The 12,149-nt window shown below is 39.7% G+C and overlaps 1 protein-coding gene and 1 long non-coding RNA gene across 6 annotated transcripts in view; both read right to left on the reverse strand.

The window, feature by feature from the left end:
- The window catches only part of LOC124875875, a 412,032-nt gene that overhangs the window by 110,251 nt on the left and 289,632 nt on the right, over positions 1 to 12,149 (reverse strand). The gene's annotated exons all lie outside the window — the stretch shown is intronic.
- Positions 1 to 12,149, reverse strand: part of LOC124875871 (glutamate receptor 1-like) — a 116,355-nt gene that overhangs the window by 37,011 nt on the left and 67,195 nt on the right. For all 5 annotated transcript variants that reach the window (XR_007040156.1, XM_047378277.1, XM_047378276.1 and 2 more), the window contains exons 5-10: positions 12,052 to 12,105; positions 10,975 to 11,133; positions 8,980 to 9,147; positions 7,178 to 7,282; positions 1,829 to 1,939; positions 773 to 979 (exon numbers count right to left, since the gene is read on the reverse strand). Coding sequence is in view for 4 of the 5 variants with exons in the window: in XM_047378277.1 (XP_047234233.1) it covers positions 773 to 979; positions 1,829 to 1,939; positions 7,178 to 7,282; positions 8,980 to 9,147; positions 10,975 to 11,133; positions 12,052 to 12,105 (804 nt within the window). In the remaining variant the exon portion in view is untranslated. The remainder of the gene's footprint in view (positions 1 to 772; positions 980 to 1,828; positions 1,940 to 7,177; positions 7,283 to 8,979; positions 9,148 to 10,974; positions 11,134 to 12,051; positions 12,106 to 12,149) is intronic.

Genomic DNA, 12,149 nt, shown 5'->3' on the forward strand with positions numbered 1-12,149 from the left:
GACTACGTGTCCGGAAGTCTTTCTAGAGGATGAAGGCTATCTACGTTCTGAGGATTTCATTTCCTATCTACTGTCTTCTTTTGGATTCACATCTAGCTGGCAGTTTCCTGCTATCTTCGCCTCCTGGACCAAGCTGCAAGCGTACCCTGTCCACCCTCCAACGTCAGCATCTGCACAACGAACTCATTCCTGTTTTGCTCCGAGCTCACACTGAACAGCAGCTAAAGAACCTTCTACAAACCTGGATCCTGAATGCCTCTTCCCTTGGCGACCCGACCACACCTATTTAGTAAGCTGTTCACTTGTTTGCATTAATTCATTGTTCTTAGTTCGACATCATTCAGTTCCCTATTTTTCACCAGTGCTCTTCCCTTCTTCCCATTCAGTTGGAGAATCATTCGTTACGTTCCTGATAATCTTTGTCACAATAAACATCCTTTACATATTCTGTTCTCCGGAGTGTTCTCTGTATGTGGGTCAGATCTATTGCAAGCAAAATTACAGTTTGAACTAATCAAATCCAGTTTATACTTATCAGATCCAGTTTGAACTAATCAGTGCTTCCTTCAATCTTTGTGTCAAACAAAATATTTGGTAAGGTATAAAACAGAAACACACATCCAGCCACAAATACTCAACTAAGCGAACAAATGAGTAAAAATTGTTTCCAATCTTAATCGGTAAATTTAAACTTTTTAACAAGTTACCATCAGATTAGCCAATCAGTTTACTTTTCTTAGATTCTGTGAATGCCTTTTAAATTCAAACCCACCCCGTAGACCAGTTCTCCCACCATGCCATTCCACATCTTTGATTCCGGGTCCCTGGCGCCATACTTTCCGTCGCCCACCAGCTCGAGCTGGTAGTTGAAGCCAACATGTTTAGCAATCTCGGATGCTAGTTCAGCACAGTAACCTTCATACTTGTCATTTCCCACAAACTGCTCATGGTTCTTCTTCAGCATCATGTAGGGAGCTTCCTGTGAACACACCAACAGAAACAGAGGGGGAAATCATCAAAACTGCTCATATTTGATCAGAGTTTAGTTCTGATGTACTTGTTTCACTCGAACTCAACTTGTTCGAGAGGGAACTTAAGATTATTGAGGGAACTCTGGGCACGGGGGCAGCAGCCCTGTGCCCAGACTTCCCTCCCCAAGACACCTCCTCAAGCTCCTCTGGGGAAAGCCCGAGACGTTCCCAGGTCAGCTGAAAGACATAATCCCTCCAACATGTCCTGAGCTGTCCCCCGGGCCTTCTCCCGGTGGGATATGTCTGGAATACCTCTCGGTGGAGATGTCCAGGAAGCATCTGAAACAGATGCCCGAGCCACCTCGACTTATTGAGGAGCAGCGGCTCTACTCCAAGCTCCTCCTGGATAGTCAAGCTCCTCACCCTATCTAAGGGAGTGAACACCTCCCATCTCCCCCCGCGGAGGAAGCTCATTTCAGCCACTAGTATCTAGGTTGTCGTTCCATTTCTGTTTGCTATAACGAACATCCCTGGTATCATCTGTAAATGCATAGCACCAAAGCTTCAAGTTCACTATGAAATTTATTTAAAAAGTCTACATATCTAAAATCAGGAGCTAAAAGGGTGAGGCAGTTAATATTTTTCTAATAACAAAACTTATTGAAAACTTATTGAAAAAGATAGAAAACTTTCCTCAGTGAGGAACCAGATAAAACTTCAGACTTACATCAGTACTTTCAGTTTGCAGCTAAAAAGAAAATTCACTTTTTCAGATGGAGTGATTGGCATGATCATAACATGCGGTTAAAGGTTAAAGTGAAGATGAACTGTACGGCATATTATCATGGCAGTCTTACCAGTATAGTGATCACAATGTAGGTCTTGTTCAGCAGACCAAACACCTCTTCCGTCAGCGGCCTGTAGATTGCTGTATTCACGTATCCTCTCTTCTCATTCCAGTAGCCAATCTGGACACAAAGCAGCATCAAGCTCGTTAAAATGGCACAGAGGGACATTTATTTTTAAGAATAAAGAGCACCGAAAGGAAAACATTTGTAATATTTATTTGTGTCTTATAATAAAAACCGAAAAGCATTGTGCAGAAAGGCCCTCGTTCTGGCTGGGTCTTAAAATGGGAAAAAAGAAATAAACCTAAGACCTAAATGACCACTGAGGTGTTTAGGTCAGGGCCCTACCCTACAAAGCAGCTTCATCATATCCAGATTCCCTTAAAGAAATTTAGATAATCTAACCATAACATTAAAATCACACTTAAGTGGTACTATGTACTTGCTTATCAATTATGTAAGACAAGCCATGGATAGGGATTCTGGATATGTTCATGTAAAACAAGTTGATTTCAAATAAGAGGACCAATCACAATAGAGATGCAGGATGAAAGATCGCCAATGCAACCAAAAATATGTTGAAAAATGTGCAAATTACTATGCTTCTTAATATGATTGTCAAATTTGTAAAGCATGAATGTACACAGTTTGTCATTGCAAATTTTATTTTCCAAAGTGATGCAGGCTTTATCCAATTTATAATAAAGTTTGAATCCTAATTTCTGGGAAATTATTCCAATTGTTTTAAATCCTATTTGCACCAAATGATCAGCAGAGATAAAATTATTCAGTTTAGCAGATGAAGATAGTTAAAGTTGAAATTGAAGTTCATTTTCTGACATAACCCAAACTCTATAATGTTATAATGCTCTATACCATAAATGCACAGTCTAGTTTAAAATCTCCATCTTCTAACAGGAACACATTTAAGAGTAATTTGTCCCCGTTTTAGGTACAAACATATCAATTCTGCTGAGATATCTATGTCAAAGATTTTCTAGTGAAAGATAATGCAACGCTGTAACCCAACAATAAGGAGAAAAAAACAGACGCTATTCATACACAGCCGTCATTTTCAATTCATTTTGCATCTCAGAGGCATTGATTGATTGAGAGTAGATTACTTTAATTGCATTGATTTCTAATCTGGAAAGCTAATCTGTTCTGTAGGAGAAAGAGTTACCATGGTGACAGACAAAAATGAAGAAGTGAAACAGCTTCCTGATACTGAAAATCCCAAACTCAACCCAAAGTTACCTTGATTTGTCACAAATCCTACTTTGTAGTACAGGCCACATGTAGAAGACAAGTTATAGACTTTGACTAGGCAACTGCAACACCTTAAAGAGGAACTAAACCACAAATGAACTTGCAGATAAAATGTGTAAACTGGACCTCAAGGGTGCTATCTTTATGTTACTGTGCTATGTTTTCACATTTCATGCAAACTTGTTTAATTCTGCAATATTTGTCCCAAAACCATCTTAGTGCTGTCCTCCCAGGGTTAAACGGTGGTTACTGCAGATGAATTTTCCTATTGGTTCAAACAGTACAGCTTGGGACATGCTTACTCCACAGCCCCTGTGTTCGGGTATAAAATCGTCTCACTCCGACACATCCCCGTAGCGTTCCTCCACTGCCTCGGCAGTGAATGTGCTTCAACAACTTTCAGTTGAGATAAAGGTTTTTAGATACACAAAGATTTTAGATATACTGACTTTAATTGTGATTTTAATAAAAAAAAAGATAAACTTTAAAAAAAACATTTTTTTCAAATTTGTTTTAACCGTGTCCTGTCCGGCAGAGTATCGCTCAGAATTGTTGTCTGAGTGCCAAGAAATTGCCCAACAGATTTACTTTCACAAGCAGAACATCACAGCTAATGCTTTAAAGCTCTGCCTGATATTTATAAAAGAAACTTTATTATAAACTTCTTTGGGAATATTTCAATTGTTACGGACACGGAGACTGAAATGAAAAGGAAAAAAGAAGCTAGAAAAAGATAGAGATGGGGCAAAAGGGGAGAAAAGGAGGAAAGAGTGGAGGAGAGAAAGAAGGATAAAGAGAATACAAGATTACACCCTGCTTGCTTATACACCTGCAGCTGTTTTTTTTTTTTAACAAAATAGTACACGGTAATTCTGAATGTAAAATGTACTTAGTGAGAGGTGCAGCCCAATACAGAACATGTGTGTATCTGTCATCACCTGAAGCTTAACACCTGTGAGTATGGGTGTGGACGCGCTTTTGTATACAAGGTTTCTCCACAAAAATATGCAATAGCGAGTGTGAGGACCCACAGGCCTGCCCCATGGTCCCTGGACGGACACTGAGGAGATCCGATCCACAGACATCTAAAGGCCCCCCAAAGCACAGGAACCCCAGGAGAACCACCGCCGGGACTACCGCAACCCCCCCAGAGAAGAGCAGCGGAGAGTCCCAGGGGAACCACCCAGCAGCGACAGTGCAGAAGCCCCACGGAGCCACAGCGACGAGCCCACAGGCCCCGCCGGCAGCCATCCTCGCCCGAGCAGATCCAGCCATGGATCCAGAGACCACACCACAAGCAGAGGCCCGACAGAGCCCAGGGGGCCAGGCCCCATCAAGCAGCCACTGGGAGTGAGCCAGCATACACCACAGCACCCAGCCCCGGACACAGAGAACCACAAGTACACCAGTGGGCAGAGACTCCAACCACCGGCAGGTAGTGTGGCGGGGAGGAAATAGGGGGGGGGGGGGGGGGGGGGGGGGGGCTAAGCTGATCCAGGAGAGGGAGGAGTCCAAGACCCAACCTGATGAAAAAAAAAAACAGGCACACAGTCACAATCACCCACTCCCACCCTCATGCATACACATAAAATCACTCACACCCAACGTAAGGATAAACAACAATGGACGTCATACACTCACTCACACTCCCCATGCATACTCTATACTCCCAGGTCCAGGCGCCGGTACCCCCCTCGGGGCACAAAAATTTTAGATATACTGACTTTAATTGTGATTTTAATAAAAAAATCAAAAAAGGATAAGAAACTTCAAAATGCTGCTCTAACATCAAAATGCTGTATAAGTTCAAAATATTTTGCACTACATATCAAATCCCAAATCCCTGATCCCAAATCAGTCGAGAGTTAGAAGTTGGACCTATAAATGTTTTTCATTCAATCAAGCTGCAGTCTGGGCCTCGTGGTCTGACCACTCCTTTGTCCCAGTTTTATTACTGCTGTTTTTCAACCGAGTTCCCGCCTCAGAGTTTTATGACCCTTTGTTCGAGATTTCTGGCAATCAGCTGTTAGTACGGTCCCACCCATTCTACCTGCTGATAGCTGCCATTGAGATGCATGAGCGCATGGTTCTGCTTCTCTTTTGCAGATTTTGTCCATAAAACTGCAGGTTTGATCTTCATTGACACTCAATGCGCATATGTTTCGTTTTATTATTTGTTAGGTAATCATTTTACTCTTTGTGTAGAACAGTGCTTGTTAGTTAGGTAAAGGTGTTTGACCAGAATAGTGATTATATTAGGGCTATATGGTTTCAATAAATGTTCACATATAGAAAGAGAAGCGTTTGTGTTTATTTCATGCAAGAGGGATTTATCTGTCAAAATAAGGTCAAAGTTCCCCCACCGATTGGTGAAACAGCTGATTAAACAGTGACATTTAGTGTGGTTTTGGTTAATAATTATCAATTATTATTGATAATTAACTAATCTTAATTATTAAGTGCTTTGAGCCCATAATCACAACACCAGAGTGCATCTCTGATTTCTATTCGTAAGTAATGTTTTATGGTTGAGAACATTATTTTTCTGAATTATGATTTTTTATTATAATGTTTATAAATGTATGACTCCTTCTCTTTTCCAATGGTTATAATCAGTCTGACAGAGGGAGGTATCCCGATCCTTGTGGTTTTTAGTATAACAATGACCATCAGTGGGACCCTTTGTGAGGTTCCTTGAGACAACATTGTTGTAAATAAGCCCCGTTTAACTAAATAATCTGAACTGAAACTATCTGTGTAGTTATGCTGCTATAGGTTTAGGCTGCTGGAGGACATAATGACCACTTTCACCCTCTTCACTACATTCTCACACTACTCTCCAATTTTGCATTATTTGCTGTTATTTCAGCTTTTAACTTTGTTCTCTCTTTTCTCTTCCTAGAAGCTACACCTGGCCTGACTCTGTGTCTACCTGTAACACCTTTCTGGAGAGGGGAATCGTCCGAGCTTTTGCTGGCAACAACTTAATGCTCACCCTCTACCGATGATCCACATGGCCCTGTCTTTCAGTGTTTAACCCTTTCTCTCTCCTAGACATGGAAATTGACTGAGCTTTTACTGTAACTAATTATATGTGCTCTCTTTCAGACTCTAACCTTGAAAACTGGCTCAGAGTTTATCTGTTCTTTCTTTCTAGATGAAAGGACTAAAGGAGCTACATCCATTAACATTTACTTTTCCTTCCCATAGAAAGTACTCCTGGATCAGTGCTTCTTTGTTCTCTTTGTGTCTCTGCTCTGTTCTCTCTAACCTCCAGTCGGTCGTGGCAGATGGCCGCTCACACTGAGCCTGGTTCTGGTTCTGCTGGAGGTTTCTTCCTGTTAAAAGGGAGTTGTTCCTCTCCACTGTCGCTACATGCATGCTCAGTATGAGGGATTGCTGCAAAGTCAACGCCAGTGACTGTCCACTGTCTCTACATGCTCATCCAGGAGGAGTGAATGCTGCAAGTCACTGACTGGATGCAATCTGCTGGGATTCCTTAGATAGAAAAACTTTTTATCCAATTTGAATAAATAACTGAATCTGACTGAACTGTTCAATTGTTAGGATTAATTGGAATGTATGAACCTGACTGTTGTGAAGAGCCTTGAGACAACATGTGTTGTGAATTGGCGCTTTATAAATAAAACTGAATTGAATTAATCAATAATCATAATCCTTACACATCATTTTACATTGTCTTAAATCTGTGGTGACTCTTAGCAAAGTTTTGTATTATCATGGGTATGTTTCAGGTTTTTCAATAGTGTGACAGTACGCCTTTTTTCTGCTTGCCTTTGGCTTCATTAAAGCTGCAGTTCGTTGCATGGCATCTTACAAACAACAAATTAAGCATAATTGTTTCTAATAACAATGAAGACACATGGTGTTTGGATGTATTCAATAGAAAATTGAGAGTCTGCAGGTTTTCCCCCCTGAGCAAAAGCTGATTTTACTGACTATCACGGGTTTAATCAGAGTAGAGGGAGCTAATTACTGACAGAGCTGATGTAGCTAAAACCTGCTGGCTCTCTGTTCCAAACTTAGGTTAGAAATCTGATAATTTGATGAAACAATGAGCAGCAGCACCTTCTGGGGCCCTTTGTGGCTGAGCTCCATCACAGTCAGGGTGTAGTTGGTGCGATGTCCCCGCTCATTAAACTGGATGTGACCCGTCACTCCTTCAAGACGAACCTGGAGAGACAAAGTTTACTTCCAGCCTTTTGGAACAATTAGAAAGCTGAAAATATTAAACTTCTTAAATTCATTTTAAAGCCAACAGCAATTTTGCTTGTTTAATTGTGTTTCTTTTAAAAAAGCAGTTGCTAATATTAAATCTGAAAGTTTTGCTTCAAGGTTATATTTGTCCCACTCCAAAAGTCACAAAATACACAGTACCTTGCAAGCTACTCTGAACCCTTTGAACTTTTCCACATTTTGTCACATTACAACTAAAACATCCTTGGAATTCATGAAAATGTGTGTTCATCCATTTTTTGTTCTTGTCCCCCTCTCTGGGTGGGGTTGTTTGGGTTTGGGGTCTGGGTTATCCGGGTTTGGGCAGTGCTGCACTAGTCTGGACTGGTGCTGGGGCGCTCTGCCTGTCTCTACGTCCTGGATCCGGGGACGGGGTGGGATTATCTGTACCTGGACCTGGGAGTATAGAGTATGTATGCAGAGTGTGAGTGTACGACGTCGATTGTTGCGTGTCTTTACATTGGGTGTGTGGGTGTGAGTGTTTTTATGTGTACGCATGAAGGTGGGAATATGTGATTGTGACTGGGGCTACATATGTACACAACCATTTTCATTTCTGTATTTGTAAAATATTCCAGAAATGAAATATCAATTACAATCTACTTATCAGTTACTAACTACTCTTAGGTTGTCTGTCATATGAAATAAACAATTCCAAGGCTAATGGTTGTAATGTGACAAAATGTGCAAAGGTTTTATGGTGAGAATACGTTTAAAAGGCACAGTAAATAGATTTAACTGTTTTAATGTAAAGCAGTTAGCTGTAATGTAATGTAATTATTTCCATCTGTTATATCATTTGTGTTTACTTTTTTGGTGTGATATATTTTCAAGAAAAATTTTTCATGCCTATTGTTTTTTATTTTTGTTAGTTTCTTTTTAACTTGACATTTCACCAATTAAATGTTTTCAAAAATATATGTGTGAGTGCAAAATTAGAGAAATATGTATTTACCTCACCAGACTGAAGTGGGATCTGGCTTAACATCACACCAGACCTATATACTTTCCAGGTGCAAGTTGGAAACATGTGGGACTGTCGGCTCAGTGTATCCAGGCTGTATCTTACTAACAGAAACTGATACCAATGTATTTTTCTTAATGTTTCAAATGGATTTTGGACAAAACTATAGGTGTGACTGATTTATTGAGTAACAAACCAGCAGAAGTGCAGATAAACAGATTATTGTTGCAACTAACATCAAATGTGATGGCCATGTTGAATTTTAAAGTTGGCTTGGTGGAAATTCATTTTGGTTTTGAGGGACACTGGTTATTTTTACAACTTGAAACTCAGTTTGAACACAGCATTGTAAGTGGAATTTTTTGCTCTTCTTAGTGCAGTATTTCTGCTTCTGTAGTATTCTGTAGGATTCAACAATTATAGAGCACAACCTCTCACTTACAGCGTATAATGCACATTAAACGAGCCCTTCTTTTATTTTCTATACGAACAATGTACACCAACCCTCTGGTGTGCCGTCTGATATTTATTTACTGCCTGCAGCGGGATATTGTATATTATTGTAAACTACTGTCTATCTTAATTTTAGCAGAGAGCACATAGACAAAGACCAGGACTTCTGGAAAAAGGTTCTTCTGAAAGCTGCAACGTCAGCAGCTCTCATGTTTACCTGCTGCAGTGCTCTCTGGATGTCGATGCCTTGTCCCCATGGAGCTGGTGGGTTTGCCAGACACTCCCCTGCGTTACCACGCCGAGAGATGTCAATGCGCTGCTGCCGCAGGTTCTGGAAGGCATTCACCATGACGTTGACGCCGTCGTAGGTCAGAGCTCCTGTGTACTGAGTGAACACATTTGAGGAATAAAATGTGTTTTTCTCTGATTTTCTTAAATGCTAAACCTTTCTCTCTGAAAGTAAAGAAGTAAATAAATACAAATTTATAAATATAGTTCCTTTCAGGACATACATTCACAAAGGGCTGCACAGAGAAAAAGAATGGAAAAAAGATTACATACCACTAAATAAACTTAGTTAAAAACATGCTTTTGTAAAACCTTTTTAGTTGGTTTTTTCTTTATATTTAACAGTGTTCACAGATCTCAAGAGAGTTCCAGGGTCCTGGAGCAATTGTTGCAAAGTCTTTGTTCCTTTTTGTTTCCAGCCATAAATGTGGCACAGCCAGCAGGCTCTGGTCTCAGGAGCTTGGGACCTCTTCAGGAGATTTTGATTTAAAGGTTTTGTGATTTACGGTGGTCCTTGTCCACGTAGAGCTCTACAGGTAAGAACCAGGACCTCATATTTACTTTAAGGATGAGAGGGAGACAGTGTAGCTGGACTAGAAAAGATACACCCTGTGTGCTATGGTAGATGAATATTGAAGTACTCTAAAAAGTATTTCCATTACTGACAATGAAAACATGGGACTCAACTTTTTTCAGTATAGGTAAAAACATGGTTGCACCATAGATTGGACATGAACATCTACTGTAAAACCAAAGTGTACCCCAAGTATCCTGATGCTGCATAAGGATTTGGCATAAGGAGCTAGAGAACCAAGAGTTTATATTGCTTTATGCATAATTGTGTCTGGAGCAAAAACTAATATTTTAATTGTTCTTCACTGAGCTAGAAAAAATCTTCCATTTTAGTCTAAGAACTTATTTAGAACTTGCAACTTACAAACCTTGTTTTAGAAGAGATATATAACTTGATATTTTTTCTGCATGGCAGCGATGAGGAAAATCTTGAAAGGGTGAACTATTATCACCAATTAATTCGTTTTTAATTTACAAAGTTTATGTTTTTACAACTTATATTATTCATTGTGTCTTTGATAGTATTTCAGTTCTAAATAATGCTTTTATTAAATTTCGTTTATGAAAGATGCCAATGCTAAGTTTTAATATTTCAACAACATTACTGTAGGCTTTATCTGCCTCTATATCTTCAGATTGGTTGTTAAATTTGCACAAAAAGTGATTAACATCATGAATGATGATCAGTATGTTCAAATCGATAAAGCTCAGAATTCCTCCCCCAAACAGTCATCAAGGTTTTGTGCATGGTAGTTTGCATTATGGCCAAACACCTTTACTTTGGTCTACCCAAAGTTTTGTAGTTCAATCAAATTTGTGTAACTTTGCAAACACGTCATACTTCCACATTCATGTTAGAGAAAGTGGTTTCTTTTTCAGCCTTTCCAGATAAGTCATACTCTTTCTTTTTTTTTTTTTTTATCTTTGCTGTTATGAATTTTAACACTTAACATGAAACTTAACTTTTTTGTCATTCTCAGAGCATTGGCCATTTTACACATATTGTAAATTTGCTTGGACGTCCACTCGAGGATTGGCAGCTGTCTAAAATGTTTATCACAAGAATAATCTTTCTCTCTGTAGAATGATGGACTGGTAGAATGAGGAAAAAATGCCCTGTGAATAATATGTGTGTGTAGCTTTTTATGTTCCCTCTTTAGGTCCTTTAGCGTTATATACACAAACCTTCTGAAGACCTATGGGCCTTATGTGGACTGAATCCTGGTTCTAATGTGCGGGACCCTAATTTTTAGAATTAAGGCTTAGGCATAAATGAAGTTACTAAAATGAATTGAAGATGACACAAAGTTCCTGTTAAGCTAGAAATACAAACTTGTCTGTGTGTGTTCACCTTGAGCCTTTTCCGTGTCAGTTTGAGGTCTTTGCTGTCAAAGCCCATCCAGTCTTGGTTGATTTTCTCCACAGCTGGGTTGGTTTTGTTTACCAGCTGGAAGCCCGTCACGTTTGGTGCCAGCTTCTGAAACTCTGTGACGTTCAAGTCCAGAAAGCCCTGACCGGAGCACAGAAAGAAAAAGAATGAAGAAAACTCCAGATCTACAAGTTTCATTGACTTAACTCTGCCAGAAACCCACTGAATGGACATACACTGAAAATTATGCCTGAGTTTCTTTCCTCTGAGCCCCAACTTTTAATGAGGATCAGTCAGTAAATGGTCATGAGCGCAGCTGCTTGATTTTGAAGGAGGAAGCTGTTGGAACCGCCCTCCGCTTTCTCCTTCATCTTCCACTTCCTTCTCTCCCTGAGCTGTAATTTGGGTTGTGCCATATAAAACTCCAAATGCAACAAATATTTTCATTTTTTCCCGTAATCACAGCTTGGTAATTAGGAAAAAGACCATGCCTGAACCACTCTAAGTCCAATCCCACATCTAAGTATAAAAGCATGTACTGTAATTTTGTAGCTTCTACACATGGCTCCTGCCCTATTCACCTCCTTGTTTTTTAACACCAAGGTGGTGAGGCAGGGTTATAGGCTAGTCATGCTCACTTAATAAGCTCCCTGAACCCCAGCTAAATAGTGTGACTTCCACCCCTTTCATTTTAGATCTTGTCATAACTATTGGGCATAGTCTGCATTAGCAAATTACTTTAAAAACAAATTTATGATTTTATTATAACTTGGCTGTATTTCGTTTATATGACATGTAACTCTTTGGATTTTGATCAATGGACACTTTACCTCTTTGAATCTGAAGAACATGCCTGTTTACCTTCTGCTAGAATCAAGAAAATCTCGCTGAATATTTGTCATATTGTATTTATCTTACTGGTAAAAACACACCAAAAACACACTCACTTTAAAGTGGGAACAATTTCCCCGTTGGAAACCAGTTTTCTTCACTCTTACACTAACAGCCAGTCTACTGGTATATAGTTATTTAATGGCTTTTTTGAAAACGTTTACTTACCAGGTTGGCCACGATGTAATGGTAGTTCTTCAAGTTTCGCTTTTGAGCTGCGATCTGAAAAGACAGAATTCCATCATAAATGATCTGCTGATTACAGT

This window comes from Girardinichthys multiradiatus, chromosome 11 (assembly GCF_021462225.1).
Source record: "Girardinichthys multiradiatus isolate DD_20200921_A chromosome 11, DD_fGirMul_XY1, whole genome shotgun sequence".
Taxonomy (NCBI): Eukaryota; Metazoa; Chordata; class Actinopteri; order Cyprinodontiformes; family Goodeidae; genus Girardinichthys; species Girardinichthys multiradiatus.